Raw genomic sequence first — 18,806 nt, forward strand, 5'->3', positions numbered from 1 at the left:
CATAAAAAGTAAAACCAAATATAATATGGAAGCCCTAAACTAAACCAAATTAAACTATACTAAACTAGACAGGTTGACTAAGCTAAGTATCAACTGTGTCAAGACCTCACCTGTTGATCCTCCTGTTTCTCACCCTCTTCCTCTATCAGTTTAGCCTTCTCCTGTTCTCGCTTCATGGCTTCCAGAGCCTCGCGCTCCTTCCGTAAGTTCTCCTGGCGAATTTTCTCTGCTTGTTCCCTTTGGACATGCTCACTGATCCTCGTAGATCTCCTGAACATATTTTTTCAAAAAAAAAAAAAAAAAAAAATCCCATTTAAAAATATGAATGGATAAATATCCTCACCAACTTACAAAACTGTCAATCAGCCATGTACAGGAAAATTATGAGAAAAGTATTTAAGAGAAAAGCTAAAGTGAAAAAATAACAGTGCACAGGACCAAATAAAATTATGAATCAACATAAACAGCTTTAATGAAATTGACACTTCCTTATAATATGCATCTATTTAAAATAACTGAAAAATTCCTGTTTTTTTTTAATGCTGACCTAATAGGTGACTTGTGATCCACTTTGGTCACTTTCAATTTCTTTTCGCTGACGTCTTCCGTACACTCTTCTTTTTTCTTCTCTTCCTCACCACCCTTCTCTGCATCCTCCACACGCCGCGCTGAGCGTGGGGACCTCCGTAACTTCTGTGAGTTTGTTGAGTAGGCATGGTCAGTGAATGCTGCAGCAAAATCAGCCAGTTCTCCCATCTTCAGTCCACCCTTATATAGAATAACAAAGATTTTTTTTTCTAAATAATACAACAAAGAAAATTTTAGTGCTATAATTCATATCATTCCCTTTTCACTGGATTATTAGACTTGATAAGATAGATTACAATAATTTACAGAAAAACAAAGGTGGTAATATCTGCAAAGTAAATACAGATAATAAAGTGCTTAGAACTACATGGCCAAGTGTGCTCCCTATGACATAATTCATTGTGTTAAGTGTGACAGTGCCCACTGTGTTAAGTGTGACAGTGTCCACTGTGTTAGGTGTGACAGTGTCCACTGTGTTAAGTGTGACAGTGTCCACTGTGTTAAGTGTGACAGTGTCCACTGTGTTAGGTGTGACAGTGTCCACTGTGTTAGGTGTGACAGTGTCCACTGTGTTAGGTGTGACAGTGTCCACTGTGTTAGGTGTGACAGTGTCCACTGTGTTAGGTGTGACAGTGTCCACTGTGTTAGGTGTGACAGTGTCCATTGTGTTAGGTGTGACAGTGTCCACTGTGTTAAGTGTGACAGTGTCCACTGTGTTAGGTGTGACAGTGTCCACTGTGTTAGGTGTGACAGTGCCCACTGTGTTAGGTGTGACAGTGTCCACTGTGTTAGGTGTGACAGTGTCCACTGTGTTAGGTGTGACAGTGTCCATTGTGTTAGGTGTGACAGTGTCCACTGTGTTAGGTGTGACAGTGTCCATTGTGTTAGGTGTGACAGTGTCCATTGTGTTAAGTGTGACAGTGTCCACTGTGTTAGGTGTGACAGTGTCCACTGTGTTAGGTGTGACAGTGTCCACTGTGTTTGGTGTGACAGTGTCCATTGTGTTAGGTGTGACAGTGTCCATTGTGTTAGGTGTGACAGTGTCCATTGTGTTAGGTGTGACAGTGTCCATTGTGTTAGGTGTGACAGTGTCCATTGTGTTAGGTGTGACAGTGTCCATTGTGTTAGGTGTGACAGTGTCCACTGTGTTAGGTGTTACAGTGCCCACTGTGTTGGGTGTGAAACAGTCCATTGAGTTAACAGAGACAATGTACATTGTATTAGGTGAGATAAAAATTTGCCATCTAAAATATACCTTCAAAATGTGTTCAGCAGTTGCATCGTCCAGCTCAAAATCCTGGGCCTCCTCCACTTTCAGAGGTTCCTCGGTGGAGGTGTCCATGGCGTCCTCTGCCTTGCTCTCATCTCCCGTGTCCACCACCAGGCTGGTGTCAGAAAACATGCCTACAATAAAATTAATAAATCAGATAGTATTAAAAATAAAAGGTCGTGTTGTAAACAACAAGGCAAAACCTTCAAAGCACTGCAATGAATTTCAAAAATTGCAGAAGAATTTCATGTCTGGAAAACTATGACTGCACAACTTTATTTTTACATTATTGGCTCAGTTATCCCCTCCCCCCCCCCATCCCTAAAAATGTCTAACAACCAGGTAATTTAAACATACAACTGCCAATGACTTTATTTAGACTATGATTGATACATTGAACTCTCAACCTACCAGTTGAGAGTTCTGTATTACCCAAAGCTACTGAAGAAGATGCTATCAAAAGTGAAGTATCCAACAAATTAAAATCAGTATAGGACTTACCACTAAAACTATCATCAATGTCAGCAGATCCCACATCAATTACAACCTTTTCCTTGTCCTCTCCCTGTGAGCTCTGGGCCAGGCTGTCGGCCATATTTGCACTGTTCCCTGTAGCACCGGTTTCTTGGGGGAGGTGTTGGAGAATATGTTGGACTTCTTCAGATTGCAGCACTAAGTCCAGTTGGCTCATGTGTTCCTCACTCACGTCATTGAATGGGTTTTTCTACAAACATGGATTAATGACACAGTTATATAAATCAATATGAAAACAATATATATTAAAAATTAAAAGGAAAGTGCAAACCCAATAAAGACTGTTATGTTTAAAATATTCACTTCACCAAAATAAGGGACTGATGGGATTTATTAGTCCCATTTTACACCACCATACAATAATATTACATCATAACATACCACATCATACCGCATACCATATATAACAACACCATACAATACAAAACCACACAATGCAAGACTATACTACATATCATATTCTGAAACAAACCATATAAAAACCACTATATCATATAAAACAATGGTATTTACCATACTACACAATGCCTTATACAACTATACCTCATCAACATTCCAGGCCGGAGCACTGACTAGAATATTGCTGGGGCCAGAGACATCGGTCACCACATCATCCTTGACAGCAGCAGCAGTGATGTCGGTCGTGAGTAGCGATGATGTTACAGAAACAGGAGGACTACTAGAGACATCTAGTGGTGACGTTGTGACACTAGGGGCTGGAACATCAACCTCTGTCTCTACATCCTGGTCACATTTAGTATCACTCATCTCATATCAACAGGATTGGAATTGCCTGGAATATTGTAACCATATACAAGAATACATAATTACTGAGCTGAACTGAGCTTTGCTCATATAATATATATCATACTGTACAGGGTACCTGGGAAACAAGAAAGAGGAAGAACTTTAAAGAACTGGATACCCAATATTGCAAGTTGGACAGTTTATAATACAACAAAAACTGTGCAGGATTGGCAAAACTGACAAGAACTAGTGAAAACCAGCATGTCTTGGCCCACTGCGAACTAACGGACCTCCCCCCCCCCCCCATACAGACTTGCAGACTGCAAAGCTTTACAGAATACCTCTGAAAGAAAATTTCAGTTCATAAAGCACCGTTCTTTTCAAAGCACCTCATGATAGTCATCATGTAATAAAAACACAGGATCATGCTGACCATATTCATATGTGACATATCATTTTTCATCTGCTGAATCAGTGGATGTGTATATTTTTGAAATAAGTCAACGTAAAGTAAATGATATCATTTTGAAATCGCATCGATAGTTTGTTGAAATAATGTCTTGATCATGGTATGTACCCTTTGAAATGCACTCAATCAGAATTTTTGTAACTTGGATCTGTCCTATTTCTAAGAAAACGAAGACAAGAAGTTCTTAGTTTCTGATCAAACATCGTGCCGAACACGCTGAGAAAGGATGGACGACCCCGGCCCAGGTTTATTGCTATAAATCTCCAAATATCTCAAATTTACTCACCAATTATTTGCGTATGCTAACTCCTTTTTGGCTGCAGAACCATCGACTCCAATATGCATCAATGAAAGCGGTCAAGTGTGTTTGAAATTATGTAAAAACAAAACCTTCCCGTTTCACGTAAAAATCAAGACACCATGTTTAATCACGTGGTACATTGACGTACCTACTTCTGGTAGTTTGTTGTCGTTACAGCGGAAGTGACGTAGAAGCATGCGCTCGACCAATAGAATCGGGCCACGAACAAACTAACGTGTTCTAAAATATAGGGAATCCCTCTTAAAACAACTCAGCACAAAAAGAAGTTGAATCAGGTTGACGTCTTGATTGGGTAGCGCCTCTACAAGATGCAAGCGATAGCAGGTGAGTTTGAGGCACATTTTATCATTTTTTTACGTGAAGGGAAAAACCAAGGGAGTCGTTTGCAATGGGGAATCCCTAACCTTATCCCAAAGGTTTGATCAAGTTGCAGCCGTGAAGAAGGAAGAGTAAGCGTGATTACCCCCTTTTCGTGTTCTTATTTTAAAAGATGCTCTCTTTGTCGTCCTTGTAGGTTGTTTATTATGTCGTCTTCGAATATGACGCCCTAATGTGTTGACGCTTAGGTCTGGCAAAACTGAAAATGATAAATAATAATAATTTCAAACAAAAGATCATAGAAAAAAAAAACTGATTATTTGTTTTTATTTCTCAAAGTTATAATGATAATATTTCTATATTGGTAAGATTCATTAAGATGTAAGCAAGGAATTGGCCTTAATGTTTTGACTGTAAACAACATGTGCATCACAAGGCTGATAGAAAGTAAAATCTCTCTTAACCTAAATCTAGTTTTTTGAAGTTAAGTCAAAGGTTAAGCAGGCACACAGTTTAACAGTGCTAATGCATTTACTGGTGTCAGTGGTGAATTTGTCATTGAATGCATAAAAAAGTTATTAATTTGACTTAATTATTTAGTTCTCTGTAAGCTTATTATCTTGTAGAAGAGGGTTCAGCCTTCTTAAAGCTCTACAAAACTGGCTAGTAGTAGTAGCTTTGTTGTTTGGCCTGTGACATATTGACAATACATTTAGTGCACAGTAAATTAAACTATTTTACTGTGATCAAAGATTATCTTCTACTATCCTAGGACTGATAATTGAAAATGAAAATTAATTGCTGAGTAAGTTAATTTGATTCAGAGTAAAGCTAAAAAAAAAAAAAAATGAGCTAATTGACTAATTGAAAAACATACATATAGAGCACAATAAACTCTTGTTTTCATGGTCAGGGATTATCTTCTAGATCTTCTACTTTCCTAGGACTGTTAATCTGCGGTCTGATCTCAGTGACCAGTGCTTTGTACAGCAGCTCTGATGATGTGATAGAATTAACGGCAGCTAATTTCAATCAAAAAGTGATACAAAGTGATCAGTTGTGGCTTGTTGAGTTTTACGCTCCTTGGTGAGTATTGCGTATCATTCAAGTGTGTTGTTTGGACATGTAAAACCTGAAGTGGTAAATATTAGAAATGTAATTATTAACAAAAGGAAACTGATGGTGTTATAATAGTATAGTGGCAGCTTGCATTTTGCATAAAATAACCATAATTTATGCAGAAATTTATGAAACATTTTAAATTTATATGCCTGAAGATATCAAACAATTAATCTCTCATCTGGATATGCTGATTATCATCTGGTATAAAGTCAATTCCAGCTTTTAAAAAATAATAAATAAAAATAAACTTGTTTTATAATCCTTAGTTGTCCTAAATTATGCAGTCCCGGATGCTCCTGTACTCTCAGTTTGGAAATTATAAAATGATAAATACATTTATTTATATTTTAATATAAAGGTGTGGTCATTGCCAGTCTTTGGCCCCAGAATGGAAGAAGGCAGCTACAGCTTTAAAGGTAAATATAAGAAATAGTAGTGAACTAAATGAGTCCCAATTCTAGGGTGTGGTACATACATGTAGATATGGGTTGTTAAAAAATTAAAAGAAAAAAATAATTGACCTTGAACATTAAAATTGATATTCCATGAACTGATTGAACTCGTGTGCAGTTAATGTTGGTGATTATGAAAGATGAAATCGGTGACTTTGAACTATGAACTGACCTTGAACTTTGAATCGACCTTGAACTTTAATGACCTAATTTATTTCCAGGGTGTGGTCAATGTAGGCGCAGTGGATATGGACCAGCACCAGTCTGTGGGGGGACCTTACGGCATCAGGGGATTCCCTACCATCAAAATATTTGGAGCCAATAAGAACAAAGCTGAAGATTATAATGGTGAGTTTGACCTTGTTAAAGTTACAAAGTTAACTTACGTTACAAAATATTGCTTTGTATGTATTATATATTAATTTGTAGAGACATAGTGTTCATCATCAGTTATGAAAAGTTTTATTTCGTACTGTCGTGGCCCCTTGCACAGTCCGCTTCCACTTCCTCTTGTCCTGTGCTTTTCTCTCTTTCTCCACCATATTTCTTTAATATTGTCTTCAAGCTTAGTCTTCAGTCTCCCTCATCGTCTCTGCCCATGCACTGATCCCATCACATCGTGTTATATATACTTAATTCCATTCCATATTTCTAGGAGCAAGAAGTGCCAATGCCATAGTAGATTCTGCTATGTCACATCTTAAGCAGATGGTGCAGGCCAGACTTAGCGGAAGAGGCGGCAGCTCTGGGGGTGGGCGGAGCAGTGGAGGAGGAAGTCAGGTGGAGTGAAATAAAAATACATTAAATATCTACATGACAAGTTCTACCCTATTCTTATTTGTTGACAATGAATAGCTATATTGACAGAACATCATTTTGCATAATATGTACTGTTTCAATTTTAATTTAATTTAATTTAGTTTAAAAACATGAATTGATGTTCCCTCTAAATTAGCTGTAGAATAAATAAGTACAGAACTTTTGTGAGGAGGAGGGGCAACATCATTTCATTTACCATACAAAATTATTTTCAGCTTGTGTTAAATGATTCCATATGGTCATTTTTTTATTATTTTATTTTCTTGGACCCTCCCCTTTACAGGAGTGGGCCATTTTCAAAATATCATATACTGTGACACATGACATTAAATTCTCTATCTCCAGGGAGGTGGCAAGGCAGTGATAGAACTCACAGACAGCAACTTTGAGGAGCTTGTCTTGAACAGTGAAGACTTCTGGTTGGTTGAGTTTTTCGCCCCCTGGTGTGGACACTGTAAGAACCTGGCACCACACTGGGAGCAAGCCGCCTCTGAGCTGAAAGGGAAAGTGAAACTAGGCGCCTTGGACGCCACTGTGCATACTGTGATGGCTAACAGATATGGGGTAATTTTCTTAGAAGTTCTTCAGTTTGGATAAAGAATTCACCAAAATTTGTATTTTGCTCAGGGAAATTTAATGGCGTACACATGGAATAAAATTTTTTTAAAATATATTTTCTTACGTTTTTTCTCAAAATTCCTTACATGAAAAACTTTATTATTTTTTAGACAATATGTAATTCAAAGCAGATGTAGGGTATGCTTTTTTGAAAAGATCCAATTTCCTCTTGAAGATTTTTTAACTTGGTTGGTTTTGTTAAAGATTCCTACATCTCAAAAAAAATTTAAAGTATTCTTGAAGCATAGACATGATGGATCAATCATCTGAAAGTATAAAACATCAAATTTTCTCTTTATTTAGGTCCGTGGCTACCCGACAATCAAGGCCTTCCCTGCTGGTAAAAAAGATGGCGACACCATCGAGTATGATGGCGGGAGAACGGCGTCTGACATTGTCCGCTGGGCCTCAGACAGGATAGTGGAGAACCTGCCACCCCCTGAGATAGTACAGGTAGGGCGTCCCAGCTGAGATTTTCACACCGTTTCAAATTTTCCTCAGAAAAAAAAAAGAACTTTTCAAAGGAAATATCAGAAGGTTTGCAGGATATGTCAGACTTGAGCATTTTCTAGGGAATCACTGAATTCTGCATTTTTTAATTCAATTCTGATGGTTCTGTCTGGTTAGGTGTTTGGTCCCAATATAAATGTTCAGATTTTTTTTTTCTAGAACCCAGTCTCATGTCTGTTATATAGACATCACCATATTAACAACAGCTTAGACCTTTAGACATCACAACAGTATCTATATTTGTGATATTTATTTTCCAGATCACAGAAGAGAAAAGCCTTAAAGATGCCTGTGAGGATCACCCTCTGTGTATCATAGCTGTTCTTCCACATATCCTGGACTGTCAGTCTGTATGTAGGAACAAATATCTGGATGTGATGAAAGAACTTGGAGACAAGTATAAGGGAAAGCAATGGGGGTATGTACTGAGGACACTGAACCTTTAAAATTGTGGAGTTTGTTTGTCTGTTTGTCAGTTCAGATATTTTCCTTATAATTTTAATTATAAATTGCAGTGCTTCAGTTAGGAATAGGGTCAATTTTGCCAGTTAAAAAAATTATGGGAAAGGGGTTGATTAGATTGGTATTAATTATGGTTTGGGTATCTTAAGAAAAGAGATTTATTTTAAATTGTATTGTCTAACTTCAAAAGCAGATGTCATTGAAAGCATCAGTTTATGAAATTGATCTTTCAAATTTAAATTGTCTTTTCATTTATTATATAAAAGAAATAGTTATTACTTGATCTTTACAATGGGCAAAAAAAAAAAATCAAAATTTTAGATACATAATTCTGTAATCATTAAAATATAGTTCTGTATAGCACCTGTGGTTCATTTATTGCATAGAATAGAACTGTCTACTTACAGAATAGTCAGCTTTTTAATTTTGTTGGTATAACTCAATAGGAATGTTTCAATTAAAAAAAAAATTATGACTTAAAAATACAATTTATGTAAAATTCACAATTATCTCCAATTGAAAAGATTGAATTTTTATGGTAATTTCCTGTATCTTGTACAGCTGGGTGTGGGCTGAGGCCATGCAGCAGCCTGAGCTGGAAGACTCCCTGGGGATTGGGGGCTTTGGTTACCCTGTAAGTAGCCTTAACAAGATATTAATTTATCAATCTATGCATAAGGTTATTGACTTGTAAATAAGTGATTGATTTATAAATGATACAGAACCGAAAGATAAATGAATATAACAATGAGACAAGTTACTAAATAAATAAATAAATTGATAGGTGAATAAAATAGTGAACATTGCCAATTAAATTGATAAGTGAACAACTAAATAAATAAATAAATGAATAATGAGCTCACAAACAAATTTATAAGTAAACAGTTGTCTGAAATTACACAAATTGTACTTCCAGGCCATGGCTGCAATGAATGCCAGAAAAATGAAGTATGCCATTCTGAGAGGAGCCTTTAGCAAAGATGGCATTAATTCTTTCTTAAGGTAGGTATTCTCAAATAGAAAGAGGGCTAGATCAAAATGGCTGCCATGAATGCCAGAAAAATAAAGTATGCCATTCTGAGAGGAGCCTTTAGTAAAGTTTGGCATTAATTTCTTCTTAAGGTAGGTTTTTTCATAAAGAAGCTAGATCCGAGCTGGAACAGTTTTCAGTTTAGAAGAAAGTAATCGAGGTTATTTGGTAGAAAGTAGAGTTCAGCAGTTTTTTTTTTTTTTTTTTTTTTATCACGGGCATGTCTTCCCACTCAGTAGCTATCACGGCATTGCATCTCATTATCAGAAAGATCTTAATGAAAGTGAAGAAAATTTTACAATGAACCATTATTGTATTGTAGCTGATTTTGCCTTATTTGTTCCAATATTATTATTATTATTTTTCCCTATAGGGAGCTCTCAGTTGGTCGAGGTTCCACGTCTCCAGTTAAAAATGCCCAGCTGCCACCTATTAAAAAGGTCGACCCTTGGGACGGCAAGGATGGAAAGGTTTGTACTTAAACAATACATGTTGAGGGCATAGTGAGGCACAGTGGTTTCACTGAAGATGTGTGACAAAAAATTATATTGATTCAACTTTTATATTTTACACATTCCTGGCACAGTAGGGCCTAGTAGCCATTACAGCTAGGTATTGAGATAATGAATGAACGAACACATTATACATGTTCTGGCACAATAGGGCCAAGTAGCCTTTAATATGAGGCATTATGAAAATGATGATTGCACAATTACTGGTTGTATATCTTAGGAAAATGGCATTTATGTCAAGCATGGATTTTATCTAATGTAGGAAGAATTTTAGGTGCTTTTGAAAGTAAAAATAAAATAAAACTTGGCATCCAGCCTGCTATTAAAAAAGTTAATATTGAAGAGAGAACCAGCATCTCCTGTATAATTCTCAATTTCTGATGTGTAGTCTGCTGATGATCATACAAGCTGTAATTTTTCACATTCTGAAGAAAGACACGGAGTGATGGAAATATCTGCAAGGCGTTAGCTTTTATTTAGAGTTGAAAGGAAAAGTTTAAGCTTATAACATTACTTTATTTTTTAATTCTTTATTATTATTATTATTATTATTATTATATAATGTTGAGTGTTGTCTGGTTCATATTTTGTTGTCTATGTGATGTTTTTTTTTTTTTCTTTCAGCTTGAAGTTGAAGAAGAAATTGATCTCAGTGATGTAGAATTGGAACCTTTAGATGATGTGAAGAAAGATGAATTATAACATCTAAGATATAAGTATGTAAACACTGTGGAGACTTGTACATATTGTTTCAAAATTCACTGCAGGGCTACAAAAGCACAACATGTTGTGCATGAGATGGATTTCATTCCAAACAAGACGTCCCTATTTTGACATAGATATTTCACTCCTAGGAGTTATTTCGGGCATAGCTCTATTTTTGCCAACTAAGTTGACATTTTTACAGGTCAAATATTAACTAGTTAGATTTAGTTGTTACTGTTGCCAGGAACTTATTGTATGCCATAGAACTGGGACTTATGTGGAATTTTTTTTTTTAATTTTTCATTGTCATAAAATGAATTTGGTGAATTTTAAGAACATTTCCTGATTCACTGCCAATTTAAAAATGGTAGGAAAAAAACTCATATCCAGATATGAAGTATTTTTCCAGTCAATCCTTTCAGTGGATTATAGAAAAAGTATACAAAGTATACTGAGCAGAAAAAGACGACGTCGATTTTATTGAGATGAATTTGAAAAACATTAATGTAAGTGGACGAAAATCAAATATGTGAAAATAAATTTATTCTTTTGAAGACCTTTTCTTATTGTACTGCGAGGAATTCAAAACTTCCTGTCACTTTTTTGTTGATTTGTACATTTTATGTCTGGCAAACACTACGTTATTGGGCAATAGACCGAAACATTATTTAATAAGGCAACAAAAAAAGTCAATTATGGAAAACATTTCTTTGCACACATTTCCATTTGAAGACCAAAACAATTTACTTTTAAAACGTGTGTGTTTTAAGAATTTAAGTTATAGATCAAGCAGAGTTGCTTATCCGATGTAAGAGCTTAATAGTGAATGGACAAATATTTTAAGCTAGATTCATTTTATTATTGCTGTTCTCTAACAAAGTTTGTCACAGCATAGGTCATTTTTTTTTGGTAAATATATAATTCATAGAAACTTAAATCTACGTAGCAGTTTTTGAAGAGTTGGATCTCATTCATATCCACTCAGTTCTTTTGATTCAGAAGTAACCGTTGATGTGTTCCATCTCATCTTAGACCTTCGGGCGAGCGGCGTAAGCCCCTGAAAGTAAAAAAAGTGGTTAAAATAAGCTTGTAAGAGAGCTCTAAAATACGGTTATTTAAAGTCAACGCGAAAAACATTGTACTTGTTTCAAAACACCTACAGATCTTTACCACGCCCAAACATCCTCCCCAACCCTTGGATTCCAACACCGGACACAGATGTTACACTACCAAATTTTGTTTCAATAACACAATAAACAGCAAAAACTTTGGCTTTGAAGTATCCCTGAACAGATGGCCATGGACTTACCATATCTATCGCAGTCTGGATGCTTTGTGTAAATTCCAGCATCGGCTTTGTCACGAGCGCACGCTGGAATCAGAAGATAAAAGCTGCGGCCAATTCAAAGTCACATCATGAAGCAACAACATATTATGTAGACGCCTGAGCAACATCAAAGCAATGAATGACGTCACAATGACGTCATGTTTCTTTTCGACACTTAACCTACGATACTTTGGGACATAAAGATTATCTAAAAGAAATGTCGCACAGGGGTCTACTCTCCTTTTTTGGGCTGGGCGAAGCCACCAAGTTATAGCAATTGCAATGAAACTAATCATTTGTGAAACGTTAAACTCTCAAGCCAAGCCGTGAGGAAGACAGGTCTCGTAAAGCAACAAATCTCGCGCGAGATTTCAAACGTAAAGTCAATAGTAACAGCTCAGTTATAAAACATAAACGCATATACTCACAGCAGTCATGACGGACCCATCTTTGTTTCATAACATAGTCCGCCAGTCGGACCCCACATTCATCTACACAATAACTCCTGAAACGATACAAAGCTAGATTACGCCACTTCCCGAGGACTGGCCAAACTATTCCGACCACTGTTTCAGTGTACTTTTTTAGACTAATAGCAGGATTTTATATTATATTATTTATCTGTGTTAATAGGACAGGGCAGCGTGCGTGTGCATGCACGTGTGTGAGTGCGTACATGTACGTGCTTGCGTGCGTGCGTTTTTGTGAGGTTGTATACACAGTATGGGCGGCGGTTTATACAAAAATGCAAAACACGATTAGTCGTCATCGTTATCAGATCAGTCGAAATGAAAACACGATTAGTCGTCGTCGTTATCAGATCAGAAGGCAAAATACGACTAGTAGTCGTCAAAACGCAACTAGTCATCAAAACGCAACTAGTCATCATCAAAACGCAACTAGTCATCATCAAAACGCAACTAGTCATCAAAACGCAACTAGTCATCATCAAAACGCAACTAGTCATCATCAAAACGCAACTTGTCATCAAAACGCGATTTGACGCCAGATGGCGCCCATTGTACGAACATCTAGGCCAAGTCACATGATCCACAGTGATCAAAATGGCGGACGTTATTGAAGCAGCATTATCATATTCCTCGCTCGAACTCGAGAATTATCTCTACGCGTACAATCTAATAATGATATTATATATATAATAATATCTGGAACTTGTGAAATGAGTACAACAATAAAGCAGTGCTTCACAAGTGTGTGTTTTTGTTTTTTTTTTAATTTATAACATGTCCAAATTATTTAATAAATTATTTAATTATTTATTATTTCGAGAATTATCTCTACGCGTACAATCTAATAATGATATTATATATATAATAATATCTCGAACTCGAGATAATTCTCGAGTTCGAGCGAGGAATATGATAATGCTGCTTCAATAACGTCCGCCATTTTGATCACTGTGGATCATGTGACTTGGCCTAGATTTTCGTACAATGGGCGCCATCTGGCGTCAAATCGCGTTTTGATGACAAGTTGCGTTTTGATGATGACAAGTTGCGTTTTGATGACGACTAGTTGCGTTTTGATGACTAGTTGCGTTTTGACGACTACTAGTCGTATTTTGCCTTCTGATCTGATAACGACGACGACTAATCGTGTTTTCATTTCGACTGATCTGATAACGATGACGACTAATCGTGTTTTGCATTTTTGTATAAACCACCGCCCATAACACAGTATATATGTGTCCGTTTGCAACTGTATTTGTGCATTCAAGTCCCTGTGAGTGTATTTACCCCACCTTCAATAATTGCTAACCGCGCTCTAGTATCTATCTCAGCATTTTCTCAATCTATCGCGCTACTCGGTCGTAAAGGTTTTCCTGCTCGAGCAAATCGGGGTGACTGTCGCTCCTCCACCAATTAATGAACCGAGCAAATAATTTCTGCTTCTCCTTCCATATTAGAAATTATAAATAACATCACGCGTGAAAATCTCTCAACTCACATAGAACCTCTGTTTTGCTTCATGGCAAACGTGCCCTCGGGGGTACAGATTGGCCGTTCTCGGCCAAGCGCAGGTGGTAAAGCGTCAAATTCTGCCTCCTTCTCCTTGCACGTTTTGGGACACTGTCCTGCAAACGATTTAAAAATGCACAAAATTTAAAAAAGCGATAACTCACAATCAAAAAGCGCCGAAGTCGATGTGGCTGCAGCATGCGGGCATCATGGTTAACTCGTGTTTGCACGTGTTTATAGTGTGTGTAGAATTCGACTCATCAAACAATTTTTAAATTTTTAAATTTGACGAAAAAAAAAACATTTCTTAGCAATTGTGAAATTTTATGCTAAAACTTCAAAGAAGTTTTTTTTCTTTTTTAAGTTTTCGGTAGTATAAATATGCTCTTTCTATACCTGCGTATACAGCACCAACCACACAAATGACGACAACTAAGAACTTCATCTTCAACCAGGTATTCTACCAAAGTGGGTACTTGTCTCCTTTCTGACGGCTGTCAATGTATCTGGCTCTCTATTCTATGTCCCGTTATATAAACTGTACGCATCTTCCCTTAATGGGGCACGGCATAATATTAACTGGATATTACCGGTTTGAGCTACTGAAAACCGGTATATTACTCTCAATCAAGCGTATAATAGCCCCAAATGTAGTAGTCTAATCAAGTAATTAGGAAATATTGACGCACCCGGGACCTCTTTCCTAAAGTATTTTGCTATACGGAGGAACTAACAGAGAACCGCTCTACAACATATTTACAATTGACATAAAGTGATGAATCCAATTGAATATAATAACAGTTAAAACGGAAAAAATGCTAAGCATTAATTCGAATGATGTTTTATATAACCTTCATCATCTAAAATTCAGGCTTTCATTCGTTTCAAATGAGATAATATCTATATAATTTCGTGGTCATACGGTAATTTACTCCCAGTACGTTTATCGAGGGTATCTTTAATTCGGACATTAAAAAACCGAAACAGTACTGTAATTTGATCGACATTAGTTCCAACCCTATTTGAATCATCTAGTAGCCCTTGAATCATCAAATCTATATCTATGACACTATTTCCTCCCCCCTTTTTTGTTTTGTTTGAAAGCGTGTTTTTCCCTTAAAACGTCTAGCTTCAGTCGGTTCGCATCGCGGCATTTATCTTTTTTTTTTAAAACCCGTTGCATTAAATCAGTAACATAATCGATCAGGATTTTCAATCATTAAATCGGGACATTTGCAATAGAGAAGGTTCAACCTTTTTGCCCCCTCCCCCTTTGCCCAGTGGTGTCATTCTAGATCCGCGGACCCCTGTATTTGTATCATGGCGGTGGGGAAATATAAAGAAGATGAGGACAATTTTATCTCCACCTGCGGATGCTCTTGTCTATTCCGGTCCATACTGGGACTCAGTTACAAATTCATAAGTTTATATAAAGGTAAGCTCGATGAAAAGTTCAGGAGCAAAAAAAGGTGCCATCCCATTAAAAAAAGGAACAACCCAGTCACGTGAGTGAAGCATACATTTCATTTATAAAATATATATATATATATATATGTATAATCTAGACATGTCCTATTATATGTACTGTTTTAAACTGTAGTGTACACCAATATGGAAATAAATCAACAATAATTGAAAAGAGATAAAAAACAGTTTAAAAGATATGTGCCATAACCCGTAGACAAGCTGTAAGAAGCAAAAAAAAGATGATAAATAAAAAAATGAAAGAAATACTGACACCGTTTCTGCAGATTTTATTCAAGATAATGAAAAATCTGTTTTCCACGTACACTGCAAACTTATCAATATGAAGAAAATATATCAACCTAATTGGTCCTAGATGACTATGGTAATTGTCTTAAACTAACTGCAGTGCATTTCTAAATCCTTCCTGCCTACGTGTAGAATTTTCCTATTTTCCTCACGTAACATTTTCTTCTGTCAAGGAATTCCATTTCCTAATGAAAAGCTGCCAAAGCATATTTCAAAAACGCAGCTAAAACTGATTAAGCGTCATTAAATTTATAAGTTACCGTTACCGAGTAAAGTCGACCAATATTTTGACAAAAAAAATGGAAATGTCAATGATTCCTCCCTGCGAAATCTAGAACTGATTATATTTGGTCTTTGGTCAAGATAATGGAAGTATTTTTGACAGTTACTTAGAGTGGTGTAAGGGTCGCCGTGTGTCCATCCCAACAGTGACCCCTGGTCTGGTCACACCTAACACAATGAAAACAAGATATAATTTAGTTCCAACACAGCTGTCACACCTAACACAATGAAAACAAGATATAAATTAGTTCCAACACAACTGTCACACCTAACACAATGGAGCCAGGCTGCAAAAACGTCACCTGTTGTGTTTGAGACGGATTTCATTCCAAACAAGACGTCCCTATTTTGCCGATGATATTTCACTCCTAGAAATTATTTCGGACATAGTATACTCTCTGTTTTTCGAAATAAGTTGACATTTTACAGGTCAAACATTAACTAGCTAGATTATTTTGTTACTGTTGTCAGAGACTTCATGTATGCCATAGAACTGGGACTTACATGTATGTTTAATTCTTTTTTCATTGTCATTAAATGAATTTGATGAATTTTAAGAACATTTCCTGATTCACTGCCAATTTAAAAATCGTAAGAAAAAACTCATCAAGATTTGAAGTATTTTTCCAGTCAATCCTTTCAGTGGGTTAAAGAAAAAGTAAAAAAAAAAGTATACAAAATATACTGAGCAGAAAAAGATGACGTCGATTTTATTGAGATGAATTTGAAAAACATTAATGTAAGTGGACGAAAATTAAATATGTGAAAATAAATCTATTCTTATGAAGACCTTTTCTTATTGTACTGCGAGGAATTCAAAAGTTCGTGTTTTTTTTTTTTTTTTTTTTTTTTTTTTTTTTTTTTTTTTTTGTATATTTTATGTCGGGACAAACACTATTCGTTATTGGGCAATAGACCGAAACATTGCTTAAGGGATCTAGGATATTAATGAAAAAGTCCAAAACTAATGCAGCTAATTAAATTTCCTATTAATAGTCCGGTGGCTTAGGGCCAAAAAAAAAAAAAAAAAAAACGGCCAAATTGTGACACGGCGGATAAAAGCACCAAATTTTGCATGTGGGAACCTTTTGACATACTTAATCTAATTAAAGCCGTAGCCCACGGAAAAAATTTACCGTTTGGCCAAAAAATCCAAAATGGCCGCCAATTTGTGAAATTATGTAGAAATATATACATACCTATGTAGATTTTTATCAAATAAAGTATTTTCTCAATGTTTTCCACATCCTTATTACCCATATTATGCATATATGTCAGATAACAAACGAGTGTCCTTGTACTTTTTGAAAAATCCAAGATGGCCGCCGTATGGCATAGGAATACTAGAACTTGTACAAGGGTTTTCAACTAATGCCAACTAGGAAGATGCATTGCCCACTATCTAATTATTTTTGTTTCTGAGTGCCGTATTACACAAAGAATATATTTGTGGTGAGTAACTAACCTTTATTCTCAGGCATTTCGAGAAAAATCCAAGATGGCCGCCATATCAAAGGAATACTTGTATACACATAGGGCTTCTTCCGCCATGGAGATATAATATTAATTGATAAATTAGGTTTGTTGCTTAGTATTCTCCACATCTTTTTAATCCACATAATATATATGTGGTGAGAATGTTATGTGTATCCTTTTTGAAAACAAAACAAAACAAAATGGCTGCCATTAGCCATAGAAGGTGGGGTTCAGTTAATACCTGCGAGAGATAGGCTTCCATTTAAAATGAAGCTACATTCAGTTATTTTTCTGTTTTTTTATTATTATCATTATCCCATGATACATATCTGTTAGGTAATTAATGTCCATGTTTGATCATTTTGGGGAAATCCAAGATGGCCTTCTTTTCCCCATAGGAAAACTGGTGCATTGGATTTTATAGGCACTTCTAAGGCAAATGAGGGCAATCATGATATTTTGTCAAAATACTTAAGGGTACACACTTGTTACCCACCAGACAGATATCTCAAAGTCCAAAAAGAATGTGGGAGATACCGAAAAACAAAATTCATTTTATATTGAACCCAATGTCTCTCTGGCAGTAGTTGACTGTACTATTCCTATTGTGAATTGCAGCAATCTTGAATTTTATCAAATACGCAACATTCACACTTGCTAGACACCAGATTTATATAGAGTAAGGTTAATAAGGATGTTAACATGTTTGAACATCAAACGGCTTTATTTCATGTTGGAATCAATGTCTGAACTATTCCATTAATTGACACCTATGTGCATTTGAATGATATATTCCTACGGTAACTGGCAGCTATCTTGGGTTTTCTCCGAATAGTACTCAAAGATACATACACTTTCTACACACACAGAGTCTTTCATCGGGATAAATAGGATATAAAATACATTTAAAAACGATCTAAAGTTAACTACATTTAAATTACATTACATTTAAATTGTACTTTAAAGTGTATCTCTGGCATTATTTGATTATGTGTAGTAATATTCTAATGACAAAAGGCAGACATCTTGAACTTTTTTCAGAATACCCAAAGATACATACATGCTACAGACCAGGTATACACCACAGGGGTAATAATAAATGGAATGAAATACGTAAATTATTTTTAAAACAAACCCATGGTAATGTAATTGTATAATAAACCATATGCCTCTCTAGCAGCAATTGAAAGCCAACCATTAGTATTCCTATGTCAAATTGTAGCTATCTTGGATTTTCTCAGAATATCCAAGGATGCACACTATTTACCCACCAGATATATATCATAGGACTAATAAGGATGGGCAAAACTTGATAAGCAAACACAATTTCACCCTGGTAGTAGATGAAAAGTCATGGATGTGCAGTTGTAATTCCAGTAGTATTCCTATGGCCAATGACAGCCATCTTGCATTTTCTCAAAATGATAAAACATGCACATTTATTACCTGCTAGATATGTATCACAGTGTAATAATAATGTGTAAAACACTG

At 36.0% G+C, this 18,806-nt stretch overlaps 3 protein-coding genes across 4 annotated transcripts in view; 1 reads left to right on the forward strand and 2 right to left on the reverse strand.

Moving 5' to 3' along the window:
- The window catches only part of LOC106175979 (uncharacterized), a 53,603-nt gene extending 49,535 nt beyond the window's left edge, over positions 1-4,068 (reverse strand). For both annotated transcript variants that reach the window (XM_086994715.1, XM_086994714.1), the window contains exons 1-6: positions 3,895-4,068; positions 2,936-3,185; positions 2,360-2,582; positions 1,844-1,992; positions 548-768; positions 111-270 (exon numbers count right to left, since the gene is read on the reverse strand). In XM_086994715.1, coding sequence (XP_086850841.1) covers positions 111-270; positions 548-768; positions 1,844-1,992; positions 2,360-2,582; positions 2,936-3,160 — 978 coding nt within the window. In that variant the 5' untranslated portion in view covers positions 3,161-3,185; positions 3,895-4,068. The remainder of the gene's footprint in view (positions 1-110; positions 271-547; positions 769-1,843; positions 1,993-2,359; positions 2,583-2,935; positions 3,186-3,894) is intronic.
- Positions 4,069-4,080: 12 nt separating this feature from the next.
- LOC106175982 (protein disulfide-isomerase A6 homolog) lies at positions 4,081-11,032 on the forward strand. Its single transcript, XM_013558182.3, has 12 exons — positions 4,081-4,254; positions 5,193-5,334; positions 5,729-5,786; positions 6,044-6,170; positions 6,478-6,602; positions 6,987-7,205; positions 7,563-7,712; positions 8,030-8,187; positions 8,793-8,865; positions 9,148-9,233; positions 9,635-9,731; positions 10,398-11,032. The coding sequence occupies exons 1-12, from the start codon at positions 4,239-4,241 to the stop codon at positions 10,473-10,475; spliced, it is 1,329 nt and encodes a 442-aa protein (XP_013413636.2). The 5' UTR covers positions 4,081-4,238; the 3' UTR covers positions 10,476-11,032.
- A 283-nt stretch (positions 11,033-11,315) lies between these two features.
- Positions 11,316-14,332, reverse strand: LOC106175984 (uncharacterized). The gene is made up of 5 exons (XM_013558184.3): positions 14,181-14,332; positions 13,774-13,900; positions 12,234-12,310; positions 11,788-11,850; positions 11,316-11,535 (listed from the first exon to the last, which is right to left on the reverse strand). The coding sequence occupies exons 1-5, from the start codon at positions 14,227-14,229 to the stop codon at positions 11,507-11,509; spliced, it is 345 nt and encodes a 114-aa protein (XP_013413638.1). The 5' UTR covers positions 14,230-14,332; the 3' UTR covers positions 11,316-11,506.
- Positions 14,333-18,806: the final 4,474 nt, after the last annotated feature.

Source organism: Lingula anatina, chromosome 8 (genome assembly GCF_051362555.1).
Source record: "Lingula anatina isolate TDL-2025a chromosome 8, LinAna3.0, whole genome shotgun sequence".
Taxonomy (NCBI): domain Eukaryota; kingdom Metazoa; phylum Brachiopoda; class Lingulata; order Lingulida; family Lingulidae; genus Lingula; species Lingula anatina.